General features: G+C 41.4%; 2 protein-coding genes across 2 annotated transcripts in view; one reads left to right on the forward strand and one right to left on the reverse strand.

Annotated features, from left to right (window-relative positions):
- The window catches only part of HOOK3 (hook microtubule tethering protein 3), a 93,061-nt gene extending 91,273 nt beyond the window's left edge, over positions 1 to 1,788 (forward strand). Inside the window, exon 22 of the mRNA XM_074812075.1 lies at positions 1,705 to 1,788. Within this exon, the coding sequence (XP_074668176.1) occupies positions 1,705 to 1,713 (9 nt within the window). The 3' untranslated portion in view covers positions 1,714 to 1,788. The remainder of the gene's footprint in view (positions 1 to 1,704) is intronic.
- A 3,016-nt stretch (positions 1,789 to 4,804) lies between these two features.
- Positions 4,805 to 20,811, reverse strand: part of LOC141918813 (E3 ubiquitin-protein ligase KCMF1-like) — a 60,782-nt gene continuing 44,775 nt past the window's right edge. Inside the window, 4 exon segments of the mRNA XM_074813661.1 lie at positions 4,805 to 5,435; positions 7,112 to 7,391; positions 10,046 to 10,220; positions 14,458 to 14,559. Of these exon segments, the coding sequence (XP_074669762.1) occupies positions 5,174 to 5,435; positions 7,112 to 7,391; positions 10,046 to 10,220; positions 14,458 to 14,559 (819 nt within the window). The 3' untranslated portion in view covers positions 4,805 to 5,173.

The following is a 20,811-nucleotide window of genomic DNA, read 5'->3' on the forward strand; positions in this document are numbered from 1 at the left end:
CAGCCAGCCGGTGATCAACAGGGAGCTCAGTGGAGGGGGAGTAACACAGATAATACAAACCTTGCCTTTAAGTGCACTTAGAATCAGTCACTACAGAACAGCCAGGGAAAAAAAGGGACTTTTTACAAAGCAAAGCTACACCTGGGCTGCTTTAGTTTTAACTGGTCTGTCTGACTCTTGGATATACAAAGGGCATCTTGGAAATGCTTTTCCTGGGGCTGTGCAAAGGAGAGTGAATGGCAGGTAGGCAGCAGCAGGAGTACACCACAGACCTCTTGACTTTTGCTGGAAAGTATCTGATCTGGCTGCCTCATCACAGCAAGAATTGCCTTACATGGTTTGCCTCTCAAAGGGCCAAGGCTAAACAGCTGAAGTAATAATTTTCTCTTGCTGATGGAAGATTAGCTACAGAGCTAAAGGCTGGGGGCAGGGGGGGGGGGGAACCACTGGTAATACAGATGGAAACAATTGTCCTTCCTTTCTGCATTGGTAAGCAGATTTGCCACCTGGGGTGGGAGGGGGAGGCACTGTCAGACATGGGTAAACACTGTTGGTTGTGAAAGAGATGGCAACAGCCAGCACAAGATACTGAGCCCAGAGGTGTCATGTGTGGTGCTGATGCTGAGAAGGATGCCTGAAGACCCCTGTCACAGCCTTTCAGGGGCTGCCCTGTAGGAAGAAAGCAAAACCAGAAGGATGCCCTGCCTGCATGCTGCAGCTGGGCACTGCCATGGGCTGCAGCATCCCTGTGGCAGTAATGGGAGAGCCCTGGGCAGCTGTGTTCGCTAGCTGAGGAGGGCAGAACACCAGAAGTGGTGGCCAACTCTCCCAAGCCACAGGCAGTATGAGGTGGATAGTGATTCACTCTGATCCTCCACCTGCCTCAGTCCCAACCTGTCACTCCTCTTCACCTTGGTCATTACTTCATCTCTTGCCTCCAACCACCAACCCCTCTGCTGTCCTGTCATTTCCCCCCCTCTCCCCCTGCACTGAGACCCACATCAGCATCCCTTGTCTCCGCCTCCCCTCTCCCTTTCCTTTCTCTACATTAACTCCTGCAAGGCAACAGTCATCTCCTTACGCTTTCCTTAGGCCCGGGGTGGGGGGGATGGGACACTGTGGCCCACCCAACCCCTCACCCTAACCCCACCACAGCTGTAGCTTTTACCTCTGTATCCTAAGTACATTTATCCTTGTGTTAGATACTCTTGCAGGAGGCAACAGCCACAGCTGTGTTAAAAGGACTTGCAGAAGCACAAGCTAGAAGCTGCACAATTCCTCTTTACAGTTCCCCTTTGTGCACATAGGCCTGTCTCAAGATCCTCTGCGCAACAAAGCAGAGCCCAGCACATTTGTATCCACTCTGCTCTGGAAGCAGGAGTCAGCAGTGCAATTGTCAGCAGGATGCACAAGACTGGCTGCAAGGACTGCAGGACCACCAAGGAGGGGAGTGCCACTCCACCCTTCCACCACAGGACACAGCACAGCAGAGGAGAGATTCTACCAGTGCTAGGCATGTGTACTTAGTTCCTCTTCCTTAGCATCTGAAAGAATAAAATGGTCTCAAAACAGCAAGGGGTCCCATTTCTTTGACAAATCAGGCAGATTCAGAAGTGTGTTAGGTATTGCAGGGAAGAGGAACTTTTAAGTGATGTAACTGAAAAAGCCTTTACATACCAAATATATCCACTGATTCCATTTCAGGTCTTCTGAGAGCCCCAGAAGGCAGCAGAGCATCTCTGCCTCCTGGGACTTCTGGCTGGTAACAGAGCATTGCCTTTACGCCTTCCCAACAGACAAGCGTCTCAAAACTGCAAAATGTGCACACATCTAGATGTTTGGTTTCTGGGCCAAGCTACAATGTCCACAAGCTACCTGGGAGAACAACTCCACACCAAGAAGGAAGGTCTTACAAACCCTTCCTGAGACAAGGGTAGAGAAAGGAAAAAAAAACCCCACAAACAAAATGCAATCAACTCCCACCCCCTAAACATTGCAGGGAACTCATGAAGGCAGCCATAACCACCACAAGTACAACTCATGGTGGACAGAAGTTAAAATGAATTTTCATTGTTTATCACACCACAGAGGTCTGTCTTTAGGTCAATGCCAAACAGAAAAAAAATAACATACCCTAGATTATAGCCGATCACTAACAGAACATAGTGCAATTCCAATTAACTTTTCCATGGACGGTCTTGTTCCACAGCACCTTCAAACAAGTCTGCATATACTTTCAACTGCTGTAAAATATTGGCAATGAAAACATACCATGCTGTCTGCCCCTTCCCCAGAAAGGCTTTCTGACAGTCCTTACTAGCTGAAGACTGACACCGGCATGAGGCCTGGCACACTCTCCACTGACAGCACAGTAAAGGACAAGGCAGCCTCTGATGCACCATCAGCAATCTGGGGGATGCCAGGTGCCTGAGCAGTGCACAGGCACAACACATATCACAGGCAGCCTGGGACCTGTCCCAGCCCAGCTATGAACATGCACGTCAAGGGAATGTATATTCAGCATCAAAACCTCTGTGAGGGTCCCCACCAGCTGCACCAGTAGTTTACAAACACTGGCATCTGATACAGGCTTCACTGTACTCCATGAATTTTGAGTGCAAAGTATTAAGGCTTCCTTTTCTGAAATTATGGTACATGTTTGGGTTTGGGGTTTTTGTTTGGGTTTGTTCCCTTCACAGGGAAAAGGCAGTAACTCTCCTGCAGAGCTCCTGAAGGCTATTTTCATTGAAACCAGAGCACCTTGAAAATAAACACAAATGTTTTGGAAATACCCCAAAAAAATACTATTCTGACAAAGCTTACTGTGTGAAGGAAAAACACTTCCCCTGCAAATAAGAATTGGCAGACTACTAGAATAAAGAGCTTCCTAGTAGCCATTCCATATTATTTCTAAACCTAAAAACCCCCAAACAATTGAAGATTTGTAAAAGTTAATGTGATGTTCAAGTATATATTTAAGTTCAAGTCACCATATATTCAGTCTCTAAATAAACATGGATAATACTGTTTTGCAAACCTCTTCAAAGCAAGTGGACTGGCGTCTGGAAGCCATGCAATGCAAGTGTCCTCTGGAGACCAGCCATACACCAATTTTAAGTAACAACACACTGAGAAGAACCTATTTTAAATGCATCTTGTTGCATGGAAACTTGAATTCACCTACCTGTGAAGAGTTCAGGGTTACATACTTCATCACCTGACAAAGCATGTGGTTTTAAAACATGTAGAAATCCTGTGTGATTTACTCAAACATGAACTGATTTTGCATACAGTTGGAATTAAAGACAGCTGCAAAAATTTCAGGAACAAAACTGTCTGGGTAATACATCAAAACCAAAGAAAATCAACTGAACAACAGTCTTGAAAATGCTTTATTGAACCGTGTGTCTTATTGTAATGTGCAGAAGATGTGTTTGAAAGACTACAGCTTGAAAAAATTTTGAAAATCCTCAACAATCAATAAAAAAAGTTCCTACTGGGGGTAACTCTCAAGATAAGCAGAGGTCTCATTTAGTTTCCCTTGAAACATTTTTTGTTGCAGAGACTAAAAGAAAACAAAGCTAGTACTGCTCTATGTGGAAACAATCAGGATTTGAGAATTTAAAAAAAAAGTCTACAGGGTTGTTTCTTTTGCTGCTGTTATTTTGGATTAGCATACACATCACAGTTCTGCTGAGAACACCATCTGGTGTTCAAGTCTGTAAATTTACTCTAAAATGCTAGCAATGCTGCAGAGATGGAAGGATACAGAGAAAGAGAGAGGGGGTGAGGTGAGAAAGATCTGGAAAGACACCATTATGATCAGCATAGTTTAAATTTTCGTCAGAAGCTGTGCGCACTTTTGTTTTTATAATCTAACTTTACATTCAAAAAAACCCACCAAAAAAAAGGAAAGAAAATCAAAACCATATCCCTTCCGTCCTTGTCTTGGGGCTACTATAAACATCTATGCACAAGAACACCATACTCTCTTTTTTTCCAAACCAGTTAACAGTATAGGCGTGTAGGTGGCATGATTCAACTAAAAGGCTTTTTCAACTTTTTTATACCAGCAAAAATAACCAAAAGAAACAATAAATAAAAGGTGCTAAAGTTAACATTAAGAATTCAATTGTAATATACTGATAATCTTGGAATCCAAATCCTCAAGCTCTCTTGATACTGACAGGTCTCTGCAAACTATGAAGCAAATACATAAATAACTCAAAATATGATTGAGACGGTGAAAGGCTTTTTAAACTAAGATAACATGATCCAGGTTAACTTTTTTTAAAACACAACGAATATATGACTTGTCTACACCTGAATAAAACATATTTAACAAAAAAATTAACAACCACAAAAATGAAAAACTTTAAACAAAAGTGAACATAATTTCATTTTAGGGCACACAAAAGCCCCTTGCAGTAGCTTCCAGTAGTGGCCTTACTGTTGTGTCTCCTACAGATGCATAAAATGAAGTTCAACTCCACACTGAGGTGATGGCTAACAGGGCAACACAATGGTCACATACAGCAAAATGCCACACCCTGGTCATGACAATATATCCCACTGCAGAGTCTCCATCCTGTGCAGGAACAGCACACAGAGATGTCATTCTGTTACATATTATTCAAAAGCTACTTTGTGGCCACAAACTGCTAGTCAACACTAACCTTTCTGTCATGTAACCTTTGAATAATGGGAAAGCTTTGGGTTTTTATAGTTTAACTCCTTGTATTTAAATTTTTAAATGACAAGGTCACTAGAACTCATGCACGCTGCAAAAAACGTCATGCAGTAGTTAAGGTAAACCATCCAAGCAGTTTTTATTCATTAATATTCATAAATACACACAGCAGCTTCATTAGAGATTTTTCATTTTCCTCTTCAGTTTGAATGTGGAGTATTAGGAGAGCCTTTTGCATGTCAAGGTACAGGACACAGAGCTTTTTGCTCTGCACTGCAGCCTACATTTACCTGCTAGAAGTAAAAATTAGTTAAGTGGAAATGATTATCATATATATCTTTTCTCTCTTTCTTTTGAATGTACACAATGTAACAAGAGTGACAGACCTGAAATTACAATCACCAAAACAAACCCAAGATAGTTGTTGTCCACTTTCATTGGCAAATACAGCACAGAGGACATTGTCTGCAAAGTGGGATGTCATCAAAGAGGAGGTGGAGGAGGCTCGTTTCCTTTATTACTCTCTTTTAAATTTAGGTTTTCTAAAGCAACATCTAGAGGCATAATATCTACACAGCCCATAGCACCAAAATCTGCAATCTCCCCCCGCTCATCCTCATCTGAGGAGGAACTTTCTTCCTGCATCAAAGTGGACAGTAGAAGCTCCTGAACAAACAGGCTGCAGTCTGCCCGTTCACTTTCCATTGACTGACGCTCTGCTTCCGACATCTTCGGATCATTCAACCTGTACAGCAGCAAGGGAAGAGAAGACAGGCAGTTGGTAAAAGCCCATTTCACTGATGACACTACTGACAGGCACCAAAAGGCACTCAAAAGCCACTCCTTCATGACAGTCCTGCTTGCCCTTCGACATGTACAGCTTTGGCAACCTCTGACCACCCCTTTCCTGTTGCTACAACAGCATTCAAAGTTGAGCCTAAAGCTAGAGGAAAATAAACTATTTGTGAGGTTTCCTGTTATTCAGAGGTCATTTAGGGAGGGCTGTTGTGATTTCCTAGAGACTCATTATGTGCCCATTTTGTTTCTAGGTCAACTTCTGAATTCACATATGCCACAAAATAGATGACTGAATGTGTAAAGCCTAAGGATTCCCAAAGCACAATAGAACGTTCATTCCACCACTTCTCCTAGGTCATAATGCATGCCCTGATTGGCAAGGAAATTGCTCAATCCAACTCTGAAAGTCACAATCTGTGACACTTGCAGGTACTTCTGATTAAATTTCTCAAATGAGTTTTTGATTGAAAGATGTCACATGGTGTTATTTTGCCTTTGACAAAAATCAGATTGACTCAAATCCAGGTTTCTTGACACAAGAGTTGTTAAAACACCCACACTCTTTCACAATGCCAAACAAAGAAGAATATGTATGGCAGGGCATGGCCAGGGAGATGTAGAAAACTATTATTTCATGTCCATAGACAACCTTCTAAAAGAACTGGAATGGCATAGTGGGCGACTTCTCTTTAAAATAACCCTGGGATCCAAGTATAATTTCTAAGCCAGATAAGTATTCTGTTAATTAATGGCATCCTTTATTTTAGAGACTTGATAATAAAGCAAATAATTTATGTATAAACGGCTATTCAACTTCCAGCTTTTACTAAAGATCAATTTCCTATTGAACAATACTATCTTCTGACTCTCTCCCTCTCCATTATGACTCCAGTGTATATACTTGTATCACTGGAAATGCACTTGTTTTGTTGGAAGTAGTAGGGGAAATAAGCACAATTTAGTTAAGAAATATTCTTTTTGTTCCTCTTGAAGTTGAGATGCAGCAACTAATGTTTACGCATTGCTTAGAAGCAGACACACAGCAGGTTTGAAAAGATGTTACAAATGCAAACAAAAGCAAGAGTATGTTGGCTACAGACTTGAAGGATCTGGCAGAAGTCCCCTGCCTGAGCCATGACTAACTTATTCAACCAAAACCCAAAACCAGCCTCCTTTTCAAGGTTTGCAGAAATCCATACTCACGTCTAATCCTCTGAACACATTCTAGCTGTGTCACAAAAAGTACAGTGCATTTGTGAGATTGCCTCTCCTTTTTGCAGCACTAGACCACCACAGGATATTTCTGCAGCCAGCTCTGGGAGCTGGCTTTCCAAAAGCATAATAATTTCCCATGCACCAGCTATAAACTGCTACTCTTGGATATTAAATTACCAGTTTTACTTTCATGCTACAAATGCGGATGAAGCAAGTTTTATATATTACATATTCTGTGACCATTGTTGATGTCTACCATGAATATATTATATTCTGTATGGTGAATTAGCCTGTTAATTCTGCGACATATTTGATCAGCCACTGCTTTACAAGGGCATGTGCCTAAGAAGTTTCATCGAGCTCTATGTCTCTATCAGGACTAAGGCAAACAGAAACGGTAGAAGTTACCTTGTAAGAAGAAACTGGGAATTCTGGATAGTCTGTTGACTGTTTTCTGTGTTAGATGTGTTGGTTGTTGTTGTAGATTGTGTCATAGTGGTGCTGACATTGATCGTGTTGGTGCGTCTAGTTGCATTGCGTGCAGTCTCCAGTTGTTGTCTTGCTGCCTGTGCATGTTGTCGTTCCAACTGCAGTTGCATCTGCAGCTGCTGTAACTGAGAAGCAGAAGGGCCAGAGGAGTTGAGCTGTCCTGCAGAACGCCTCACACCTGATAGCTGAGATAAAAGCTCTGCCAGAGAAGAGAAAGTTCTGTGATGAAAGATCTTAAATAAGCATTACACAATAGAATGAATACACCTTGAGTTCCAGTGCATAAACTCCCTTTTTCAATCAATAAAATCAAAGAACAAACAATGCTGAAGAGCCCATGGAGCTCCTGAAAAAAGTCCTAGCATTAAATGTCTCAAAGGGTAATGAAGATTAAGACTTATTTATGCAGATTCATTCCAAATAAGAAGTCAAAATGTAATGCCTTCAAAATAACAGGAGAGCCAATCTACAGAGAATGCCTGGCAAATGATGTCCTCTGCAGCAGCTCTCTGAAACTTCAAGTCAAAATAGCAACTGACTAAGAAACTACTTAATTTTGGCTTTGGTTGGTGATTTTATCTTCCTCTCAACAAATGTTCCCTCAAAACATAGGCTTCACCTTCCCAGTATCTCAGAGGGAAGCTGTGCTGCAGCAAACAGAGAAAACATCATACCATTGTTTCAAACATTTCAAAAAAATATTTACTTAGAAAAACATATTAAAGCATTTCCTCACATCAAAACTGAAGTGGTCAAGCATTTCTGCTGTATGAATTTTTATTTCTGCTAAAAGTACGGAGATAGCCTAGCAATTAGAAAACCTCTGTCCTTAAGTATTCCAGTTCAGAGGTATGGAATGCTTATAGCAAGTTTCATCCACAAAGAATTTTTTGAAATAAATACTAGCAGCAAATTTCTGCTCAGTGCATTACTGCAGAATCTCTTCTACACCCTGTGCAGAATGTACTTCTTATATCACCTGCTTGCTGTAGTTGATACGAGGGCAGAGGAAGTAGGGGATGATATTGCTTCTGCCCCTCATCTCTACATTACAAAGTTACTATATAGGTCAATTTTCCTTCCAGCATTAACAAAATACAATCCTTCTAAATAAGGCTTTCTTTGAGGAAATAAAGCAAAATGCAGTTGTTTTCCACATCAGGAACTCAGGACGGTCAAGTCATTTTTACCAACAGTGACAGCAATATCAAAATTAAATAACTTAATTCCGTTGCAATTACTAGTAAGTGCCACAGGGAGAAAAAAACATCTGAAATGTGTAATGTATTCTAAACTCCATTTATTTTAATCAGAAAAATTCTGATGGTCTTTCCTATTTATTACTCCAGTAAAAGGGAAGACATATCAAACTTCCAGACAGGATTCAGATGTATTTATTCTCACTGCAAGTTAAAGCATAAGTTAAACCTTACAATAGAGCAAACCAGTATTTTGGAAGCAGATGTGAGGTTGAGACAGTGTCTTGGTGTAAGGAGGGCATCCAGCTCAGTGTGCAACTGAACTCTGAATGCAAAAACACAGCTTCCACCAAAAAAAGATTCAGAAGAATGCCATTTTATACCACATTTAATGCTGTTAAGTGGGGAGGCCTTGAGGTTGAAAACAAACCTCAGCAGCTACACCACATTTAACTGAGTTGAACTAGCTGCTCTTGTAAGAGAAAGTCAAGGTCTTGCACTGGAGGCGTCACAAACAGCCTCCCTCCTTGAACAAACTCTAGTTCTTTTCAGATCCTTCAGATAGTTAAGATGTAACTTATTTTCTTCTCTTGATGGGATACTTAGTCCCAGCTAATTTAATGAGTTAAATCAGGTCACAACAGGCCAACAGGGCACCAGAGCCAGTAGAAGGCAGGCAAGGGGACCATGATTAAGGAAGGCAGTGGAGCCACAGCTCCCCTTTCAGAGCCAATGCCTCATTAAGCTGGCTTCTGTCTACCTCCCCCTGAAGAAGTCTCAATATAAGTAGGAAGCTCCAGTTTAAGCATTATGACTTCTTGGCATCTGAAGCAAAGGTGGATTAGGACAGAAATTCTGAGGTTTCCCTGACACACTCGTATGGTCAAAGACCACTGCATAAACATGTTTAGATTTCCCCCTACGGAAAATTATATTTGTTTTCAGAGTTGTCTTCATTCTCTATTTTTTCTTTCCTGTAAAAAAAGTTATTTTCACATCAGAGCTAAACATACACCAAATAAGTTATTTTGGGGAATCCTAAAGACATCTTCATTATTTTCTGGTGTTGAAAATGAGACACCCTTTCCCCCTCACACTTTTTCTAAACTTTACCAAAATACACTGCAAATACTTGCAGCAGTACATTTATGTAAGAATTTCCAAGTACACAAAAAAAGGGCATGATATTAGCAAGTCTGTCATTCATACAGCAGCCTGAATGCAAACTGAACATATTTTCAATGTCTGTTAATACTCAAATTCAGCTAATTTCATCTTCACTGAGACAGATACTCTCTTCCATAAACACCTTTATCCACATGACAATTAAAATGAGATGTATTGAAATAGGTGAGGGAAGTTGGACACAATCACTTGTAAAAAATATATACCGGTGCATAGATTAGGTTTGGGAACAACCTTACACTGTCTAGGATTAAAAGCACAAGCTACAGGCAGCAGTTTCAGCATCTCCATGCACAGGCCCTGTTGACAACCCAGCCAAGAACACTGCTCACCTGTAAGCAGCCATCAATCACACCTGCACTGTGGAACACACCTATACATGCAGATTCATAACAGAACGCAGGGCAACTATTACCACTCCTCCATGTAAGAAGGAAACTAGGGTAAAATTCATGGTTACAGCTCTTACCAGCTATAGGATCCATGGCTTCTCTATTGCTTGGAGAATACGAACTCTGAGAAGATGAAAGCCCACCAGAGGAACTGGTAGTAAAGTGCATGTTTGATCTACGTGCACGGGGGCCTCCCAAACCCCGGCCTGGGTGGAACATCCTACGTACGTGCCGAACACCACTGGATTCATCGTAACCAAGAAGTTAAGAAAACAGAACTGTTTGGCATTGACTATTAAACAGCAAGGACATTTGATGGGTGAAATATGCAGGTGTGCACTGTTCCTCACTCCTAAAATAATGATTCAACTTCTAAAGCAAAGGTAAATTACACTGTAGCTATGGTGCAAGACATACTAATCTAAGCTCAAGATACCTAGTGCTGTGTACACCAAACTCCCGGTGTTTCTCCAGCTTTTTATAGTGTCTACAAAACATCAGCATTATTTTCTTAAGTTTTTTTTAGATCAAAGTTTTCTACTCAGTAATCTGAAAACTGACAAATGTATATTCACCCAAGCTTATTACAGAGACATAAGGTTTTTATTCTCCCTCCCCAATTCTTAAGTATCAAAAAAAATAAAGTTTATTGCCATTCCTATCAAAAGTGCATAATAATTACTGTATTCCTTTTGACTTTTGTGCTTCATGATTTTATCCAAGTTTTATCACTTCAGTCCTTAAGATATTGCAGGTTTCTGGAGTATTCAGCACTTTCATCACACCCCTTTCTTTCACCTTTCCTCTTTTAGCCAAACAAATACCACTAATTCCAGTTATGACAATGATGCCTTTCATTTTCCTGGTTTACCCTACTTGTCCGTATCAGATGCGTATATTTCAAGTCATTCCTTTTATACACTTTCTCATATAAATTCAGGCAATCAACAGATTATTTAAAGATTATTTTTGTCAGAAAGTTATTAACATTCATTCTTCCAAGACAGTCCAGATAAGGCTTCCTTTTATTTTAAAAATCACTAGTATAATTCACTAGTGCAAAATGAAATAGCATAGGCTTGAGTATTTTATTTTACTGTTACTAGACTTTTAGCTTAGACCCTCCCCTCTTCTTTGTTTTTATAAACACAGAATCATCTAGGTTGGAAAAGACCTTGAAGATCATCCAGTCCAACCATTAACCTAACACTGACAGTTCTCAACTACACCATATCCCTCAGCGCTATGTCAGCCCGACTCTTAAACACCTCCAGGGATGGGGACTCCACCACTGCCCTGGGCAGCCCATTCCAACGCCTAACAACCCGTTCTGTAAAGAAATGCTTCCTAATATCTAGTCTAAACCTTCCCTGGTGCAACTTGAGGCCATTAATAGTATGCTTACTACTTATATGGTATCCATTACTGTATAAGAGTAATATCCAATGTACTTTTCATAAAACACAGAGTGCAAAACCTCAGGACATCATGGAGGTCAAGAACTTAAGACTGAAAGAAATTACTAGACTTCTCATGGCAAGAAAGAACTTCTGGCTATTACAAAAAGATTTTAGAGAACATTTGCCTCTTTCAAACCCATTAGTTATGCTACAGTGTAAACCACTTAATATCTAGGGTGTAAGAGGAAAATCTCCCCTGGCACAGAACATACTTTGCCTAGCATAGAGTGCCTTTACCTCTTGAGTGTACTAAAACTGGATGCCGCTGGAGAGGAGATACTGTATTAGATGGACTAATGTCCCCATGATGTTTGGCAAGCTTTTCATAACTAGACCTGGTAGAAAAGGCCAGTATTGGGGGATTTTTCAAGCAGACACAGGACTGTGGTGTAACTTTCCTAACTGTAGCTTTTAAAGTGTTTTGAGATAAACCATTCTTTAAATACTTAGCTAAGCGTGCGCCAAAGTCTCATGAGGTATGCTAGAGTAAGAAAAACCTTTGTAAATCTTAATTTGTGACAAACAGATAAACTGAATAGTCACGTGAGAACTATTTGTATGATTGAGATGCTGAAAGCTGTATTTAATAAATTTTCAAATATTTTCCTGCTGAAGTAAGAAACTGGGCTTTAAAGAGCGGTCCCTAGACTGTAGGAATAAAGGACATACCTTGCAATGGTTGCACAAGGTTTATAACATGGAACACATGCAGCCTTCTGGGACAATTTAAGAAAAAAACAAGAAACAAAACCAAAAAACCCCACACATGTCTAATCAATACTTGGAAGATGAGGCCACTCCTCATAACTCCAGGAGACCCAACAGTAAAAGCTTACCTCAAGTTAACAGAAATCTTCACTCTAGAAAGTGCAAGCAAAGAGTCTTCTCTCTTTCCATCTCTTTTGTAAATGAAGGTTGTTACAGAACATGGAAAGTTGTTCTGTACAGCTTTAAATTCATATGATGTTTGGAACAGCAATATAATGGTATTAGAGACCAGCTCTCTCACAGCTCCATGATTTTGACAGTTATTCCTTCCTACACCACCAGACCCTGGATGAAAAGGGGCATCTCTTCCTTTTTTCCTACTTCAGATCTGCCTGTTGCTAGACATGATGTAGAGCCCAGCATGGAATAATTACTTCAGGATACACTTACCAGGTTTTGGAGACTTGACAACACTGATCACTAAGTGTACAAGCAGAAAATTCTACATGCATTGTCTTTAATACTGACTCATGGACAATGTATTCCCAAAATATATCCAATATAGATCCATTTTGGTATGACCAACATTGAAGCCTTACTCTGCATTTGAAGATTGATTTTGCTAGCTCAAACATTACCAAACTAAAAGTCATCTATCTGGTGGCACCTCTGATACTGGAGGGGGAGAAAAAACTGCAGAATCATGAATTCTAATCAAACATCTTGTTTGTTTCAGTAGGAAATAATTTCACTCTTAATTGGGAAAATTTAAGCTTCCTGGACTACAGAGCAGTTAAGCTGATGTTGGAAGCCCACAGTTTGACCTTTGGTACATTGCTATGTAGTTAGTAGGGATGTAAATTTTGTTAGGAAAAAAGCATATTAGAAAGGTGCTATGAAAAACTCACAATTGGTAGAAAGAGCAGAACTAAACTGATACAAGAATTGCTTAGTGACTCACTACACCAGTTATCAAGCAACACTGAAAAGCCATCCAAAGGCCAGGAAAGATCCAATGGTCTGGAAGATGCTCTCCCCTCAATCAATCTCATCCACCTCTACCTGAAAGGGAGGATGACAAGACCCTGCCTTGGGGGGCATCTGACCATGGAGGACCTCCCTGGACACCTGGGATCAAGCTCACATGGCCAGAGCCACTGCACTCAGCACCCTGATCCTCCCAACCACTGAGAGCCCCGCTCCTGTCCACAGGGAAAGGTGAAGATAACTGCTTTTATCTAACTTTGTAGTGTTCTTAGCATTATTAGTTACTCCTCTGCAGAGCAAATAAAAGTCCAAATTCCTTTACACTGATTGAATTATTCTGTAGTAATTAACATGAGGCTTTAGCCTGTCCTGACCCTAAGTCATGGTAACTCTAGCAAACTTAAAATGTAATCAAACACAATCAAAACTGAAACAGAGCCATCTTCCTCAACACTGTCTCCCTGCTGCTAGCGTAATGAACTCTAGTTGCTAGGGCTTAGATTTTTTTTCCTTTTTTAAAAAAAAAATCTTTAAACAAAAAAGCCACTATCAAAGTAATAACAATCTTTTTGTCTGTTTGTTTAAATGAGACACAAAGGAATACTTCAGAGACATTACTTACTATATGTAGGCTACATACCCTGCACGTCATTAAATAAAAAGCCCAAACCAAAATACATTTCATCAGTTAATCCGGGGTGGGGGGGGGGGTGGGGGGGAGGAATTAAAAAAAGAAAATCCTAGATCAAGGATTAAAAAAGCCAATAGTTCCAGCTCTCAGCATATGCTCTTCTGTATAACCTGTTGCTAAGCTAACTGAAATCCCAGGAAATCTAAGTTTTCTGAGTTATATTACAAAATCTCAGTAACACTATGAAATTATATTATTAAAACATTGTGTTAGAAGTAGTTTAGCAAGTTTAAAACCATTTGTCAAAACCAGCTAAGCTTGAATCATTCTCAGACCACCATCTTCATGTCACAAATATTTAAAGAGTACTGAATTTGGATACGTAAAGCAGTATAAAGACTAACGATCAGGCAGGATAAACCACAGTGCAAACAGAAAAACCTCTCAGTGTCAAAGTTCTTTAAACATTTTCACTGCTACAGCAAAAAGCACTATCAAGTATACCTACAGTCTGTTCACAATCTGGTATTTATACTTCTCTAAACTAGCAAATGAACCTTCTTAGTTTTGACATACAGATCTTTAGCAGCTTAAGTTCCAGGAAAACCAGAGGTATGACCCTTTTACTATAAAAATCAAAACAAGTCATCATTGCTACTACATGAAACAGTCTAGCCCTTTTGCCTCAACTTGGAAAGGATATTAAATCTCTAGGAGCTCTGTGTTCCAGTGTAAGATGAGCTGCAAAGTCATCTGTGACATGATTCGGATCCCCTCCAGGTAATGCTGCACATATTGGACAAATCTGAAATGATAAAGTGAGAAAAAAAAACAGCTTTACAAATTTTACACAAAATAGACACTCACATCGAGTCAATCATTAGATGTTGATTCTTATGCTTTAAAGAAAAATCACATTCTAGGTACTCAAAAACACTTGGATAGCAATATATTCAAAAGACCCAGAAAACATATTCAAGTGAAAAAAATATTTTAGGCATCTTTATGATTTTCAGAATGCTATGAAAACCAGAGCTAGAATTTTGAAATGCAATTTGCAATGTCTTGAAAATTAGTCTTTGTATGCCAATTCTGCCACAGACAGCAGTCTGATTACACAGGATTACTATCTGTCTGCTTCACACTCATCCCAGAGGAATCAGAATGAAACTGATGTAAGTATTTGTTAAAGTATCAAACTGGGACCACCCATCCAGACAGTGCATAACTACAGGTCTGACAGAAAAGCGTTGATCTCCATATCCCTACCACAACAGTATTTTGGGAGAAGGCACCGATGTCTTTTTTTAAAGCCAAAATACACGTTAACTAAATAGATAGTGCCGTTACAATTTCCGTAATTATGACTTATTTTCTGAATGACCACAAATAGTTTGAAAAGCATCTTCTATTTTTCTTTGCAATATTTTGCAGACTAATTTTAAAGTTTTACAGATGGCAGACAAAAAATAATTCCACATAATTATTCCCCAAATGTTAAGTGCTCAAATTAACAGCACTTTGACAGTTAAATGCAACTGCTGTCTATGAATTTACCTTTGTTCCTCACAGTCAAACAGTCTTGACTTTATGGAGCAACTCTGGCTGCAACATAAAGTCCAGCTTCCCTGTGCTCTTCATGCATATGCTTAAGTTGTTGACAGTAGATATCAAAAGACTGTGGGTGTTAAGAACACCTATATAATAGCACACACACCTATCTCACTCTTATGGAGGTAAGGACAAGGTCTTGAAATAAGTTTACTATAAAATCTCCATTGCTTTTTCACAGCAGCTGCTACATCTTTAATGCCACCTTACTTTTTGTAGTCAGCTCTAAACAGAAAACCAGACATTTTAAAAGCATTTTGCTACAACCCCTTCCCCTTTATTTTCAATGTTCAGCATTTCTTTTCAGAGAACATCTCTTCCCATATTTTTCACCACTACAGAAGCCATACAAGCGGACATGCTACAGAGCAAAGACATCTTATTACAGCATAATATAATAAATACTCAACTATGCCAACATATCACCCTGTAGGGATACAGGAATGAATATTGGACAGATGGTTCTGAAGTCCATAAACTTATTTATAAGCTGCCTAATCTTTGAGAATGTCTTTCATACCAACAGGAGACAACACCTCAAAGCAATCTTGTTTTCATTTAAGCTACTCTGAGGAAGCAGAACCCCAACATGAGAAGAACAACACACTTCTGAAAGCAGGGAAGCAAAAGAAAGTTCTTTTGTTAGCAGAACAATGGCATTATGAAGGATGTGTATGTGCCTGCTAAGAGAGACAGCCCTCAGAAAAAAAATCGGCTAAGAAAAGGTTGTAAAGAGCAAGCATCCTAACCCTAATTCTAAACATGAACTAAATTTCACAAACAGTCTGACTGGGAAAAGTTACCCAAGCATTGTTACACAAATTCTGTTAAGCGTAAACTCTGGCAAAACACAAAGACTGCAGTGTCACAGATGAAACATGACAACTAAAAATCACTGTTAACAGAACACACATGAACAAATGGTGCAGTGAGAGGAAAACACTATCAGAAGCTTCTCCTGAAGTTATGAACATCTGTATTAAAAAAATCATGTTACCCTGAATGATGTCTGAAAGATGACTGCAAAGTCCTATGTCAATCATGCTCACAGAATACCTGCCAGTTTCCAGAAGTCTGCTTATATTACCACTACTTCCCTATTTAAATACAAGGTAACCACCTGAAATGACAGTATTTCTGTAACCTCAACAAGAGACACTGTAATCTTCAAGAATGAAACAGGAACCAGACTGTCCTAGGTTGTCTGTTTTTGTCTATTACTGCAAGAAAAGCTCTCCTCAATTTTATCAGTAACATAGGCTCCTTGTACATGAACTGTAAGGACTAGGTTGTTGAACCTAGTCCTTACAGTTCATGTACAAGGAGCCTAGCTACTGCCTTGCAAAACCTGAGAAAGTGGCTGCAGTACAATGCAACAATAGAAAATTTGTGTCTGTTCTGAAATGAGATTCAGAGATGACATCTTATCTAGCAGTAGAACTGGCTGTTCCCTGGGCACCTAGCCTCATGAGCTAGGAGATGGGGAGGGGAAGCAGAATGAGGTCAGCACAATTAAAGAGGAGGTGGTCAGAGACCTGCTACACCACTTGGATGCACACAAGTCTGTGGGACCGGATGGGTTACACCCAAGGGTGCTGAAAGAGTTGGCAGATGTGCTCGCTAAGTCGCTTTCCATGATTTACCTGAAGTCATGGCTAACTGGGGAGGTCCCATTGGACTGGAGGGTGGCAAATGTGACACCCATCTACAAGAGAGGCAGAAGGGAGGACTGAGGAAACTATAGACCTGTCAGTCTGACCTCGGTACCAGGGAAGGTCATGGAACAGATCATCTTGAGTGCCATTACAAGTCATATAATGGACAACCAGGGGATCAGGCCTAGTCAACAGGGGTTATGAAAGGCAGGTCCTGCCTGACAAACCTGATCTCCTTCTATGACAAGATGACCCAACTATTGGATGAGGGGAAAGCTGTGGATATTGTCTACCTGGATTTTTGAAAAGCATTCGACACAGTTCCCCATAGAATTCTCAAAGAAAAACTGGCTGCTCATGACCTGGATGAGTGTATGGTCTGCTGGGTCAAGCACTGGCTGGATCAACGGTCCCAGAGAGTGGTGGTCAATGGAGTTAAACCCAGCTGGTGGCCAGTCACAAGTGGTGTTCCTCAGGGCTCGGTGTTGGGACCATTTCTGTTCAACATATTTATTGATGATCTTGATAAGGACATAGAGAGTATCATCAGTAAATTCGCAGTTGACACCAAGTTAAGTGGGAGTGTCGATCTGCATGAGGATAGGGAGGCTCTACAGAGAGACTTGGATAGATTGGATCGGTGGGCCAACGTCAACAGGATGAACTTCAACAAAGGCCAAGTGTCAGGTCCTGCACTTGGGCCACAACAACCCCATGCATTGCTACAGGCTTGGGGAGGTGTGGCTGGAGAGCTGTCTGGAAGAGAAGGATCTGGGGGTTCTAATTGACAAGCAGCTGAACATGAGCCAGCAGTGTGCCCAGGTGGCCAAGAAAGCCAATTGCATCCTAGCCTGTATTAGAAATAGTGTGACCAGCACTGGTGAAGAAATACTGGTAATTACTGAGGTTTTAGTAGTCACCAAAATCATATGATTTATTCTTTATAGTGTGTAATCTTAGAGACTTAATGTATCAAAATTTATGACTACTCCCATAGACACCAGTGTGATTTTCAATTAAAGTACCCAGAATTAAAACAATCACCTTTGAGGAAATATCATCAAACTCTCGTCCTGGACTTCCTCTCTGAGACCTCAACTAGGCTGTGGTGCCTCTCCAAAGTCCTGTATACTAATGCATACAGCATGGGGAATAACCACAAGTTAAAGAGATTTGCATGCAGTTGCAGAGCTACAGCCTCCTTGGGATTGCAGAGACATGGTGGGATTTCTCCCATGACTGGAGTGTGCAACAGAGTTATATGGACTCTTTAGAAAGGAAAGGAAGAGGTCTCTTTAGAAGAGGAAGGGTGACTTGCCCTTTATGCAAGAGAAGCTGGAGTGCATAAAGCTCTCCCAGGGTTGGAAGAAGTGCTGATGGACAGTTTATGGCTTGGGATTAAAGAGAGGACAGGCAAAGGTGGCATTATAGTTGGGTGTCTACTATAGGCCACCTGACCAGGAAGAACAAATGGATCAAGCCCTCTACAGACATATAGGAGCTGCCTCACACTTGCAGGTCCTGGTCCTCGCAGGGGACTCAACCATCCCAGTATCTCCTGGAAGGACAACACTGCATGACAGCAATCCAGGAGGTTCCTGGACTGCACTGATGATAGATAACTTCCTCCTCCAAGTGACAGAGCCAATGAGGCAAGGTGTTCTGCTGGACTTCATAGTCACCAACAAGGAGGGACTCATTTGGGATGTGAAGGTCAAAGGCAGCCTTAGCTGCAGTGACATCAAGACGATGGAGTTCAGGATCCTGAGGGCAGGGAGGAAGAAGATGAAAACAAGCTCACAACCCTGGACTTCAGAAGAGCAGAGTTTGGCCTCTTCAAATACATGCTTGGAGGAGTCCCAGGGCATAAGGCCCTCGAGGGTAGAGGGGCTCCAAGAAAGCTTGTTAATATTCAAGGATCATCCCCTCCAAGCTCAAGAGTGCTCCATCCCAGTGAATATGAAGTCAGGCAAAAGTGTCAGGAGGCTTACATGGATGAACAAGATTCTCCTGGCCAAACTCAAACACAAAAAGGAAGCATATAGAGGTTACCCTCCTAGGTAACCTTGGAGGAATACAGAAACATTATCTGAGCATCCCAGGACAAAGTAAGGAAAGCTAAAGCTCAAATGTAATTGAAACCAGTGAGCAATGTCAAAGGCAACAAGAAGGGCTCCTAGAAGTACACAGGCAACAAAAAGATGGCTAAGGAAATTATTGGGCCCATAGCGCAAAAGATGGGGGACCTGGTTACACAGGACACGGATGAGGTTGAAGTACTGAATGCCTCCTTTGCCTCAGTCTTCACTCACAAGACCAGCCTCCAGGAATTCTAGGCCACAGAGACCAGGGAAAAAGTCTGGAGCAAGGAAGAAATTCCCCTGGTGGAAGAGGATTAGGTTAGAGAATACTTAAGGGAACTGGACATACTTTAAGTCCATGGGCTGTGATGGGATACACCCACGAGTGCTGAGGGAACTGGAAGATGCCATTGTGAGGCTGCTCTCAATAATCTTTGATCAATCATGGCAACTGGGTGAGGAGTAAAGCAAATGTCACTCCTATCTTAAAGAGCAAGAAGGAGGACCTGAGGAAAACTACAGGCTGGTCAGCTCACCTCAATCCCTGGGAAGGTGATGGAGCCGCTAATCCTGGACACCATTTCCAGACACATTGAAGACAAGAAAATCAAGAGTAGTCAGTGTGGCTTCACACAGGGGAAGTCATGCTTGACAACTTAACAGACTTCTGTGAGGAAGTGGATGGCCTGGTAGGTGACTGGAGAGCAGTGGATATTGCCTGCCTGAACTCCAGTAAGGCCTTTGACACTATCTCCCATAGGCACCTCATAGACAAGCTGTTGATGCACAGGCTGGATAAGCAGACAGTGAGGTGGAGTAAAAACTGGCTTAACGGCTGGGCTCAGAGGGTGGTTATCAGTGGGAATTTTGCTAATGACAAAACTGGGAGGAGTAGCTGATAGGCCAGAGCCATGCTGCCATTCAGAGGGACCTCATAAGGCTGGAGAATGGGACAAGAGGAAGCTCATGAAGTTCAACAGGAAGAAGTGCAAAGTCCTATACCTGGGGAGGAACAACTCCACGCACCAGCACACACTGGAGGCCACTCAGCTGGAAAGCAGCTTTGCAGAAAAGGACCTGGGGGTACTGGTGAACCATGAACCAGCAATGTGCCCCTGTAGCAAAGAAAGCTAATGGTGTCCTAGGCTGCATTAGGAAGAGCACTGCCAGCAGGTCAAGGTGGTGATCCTTTGCCTCTATCCAGCACTGGTGAGGCCACACCTGGAGTACTGTACCCAGTTCTGAGTTTCATGTACAGGAGAGACATGCGCATACTGGAGAGAGTCCAGCAAAGGGCTACAAAGATGATTATGGGACTGGAGCATCTCTCCTATAAGGAAAGGCTGAGAAAACACAGACTGTTCAGCCTAGAGAAGAGCAGGTTCGGAGGGGGGAATCTTATGAATGTACATAAATACCTGAAGGGAGAGTGAAAAGAGGACAGAGCCAGGTTCTCTTCAGTGGTGCCCAGTGACAGGACCAGAGGCAGTGGACAAATTCAGACACAGGAGGTTCCTCAGGAATATCAGGAAACACTTTTTCACTGTGAGATTGACTGAACACTGGTACAGGTTGCCCAGAGAATCTGTGGAGTGTCTATCCTCAGAGATATTAAAAAGTTATCTGGACATGGTCCTGGGCAACCAGCTGTAGGTGGCCCTGCTGGAGCAGGGGCTGGACAAGATGACTGCCAGAGGTACCTTCCAACAT

Source organism: Strix aluco, chromosome Z (genome assembly GCF_031877795.1).
Source record: "Strix aluco isolate bStrAlu1 chromosome Z, bStrAlu1.hap1, whole genome shotgun sequence".
NCBI classification, from domain to species: Eukaryota; Metazoa; Chordata; class Aves; order Strigiformes; family Strigidae; genus Strix; species Strix aluco.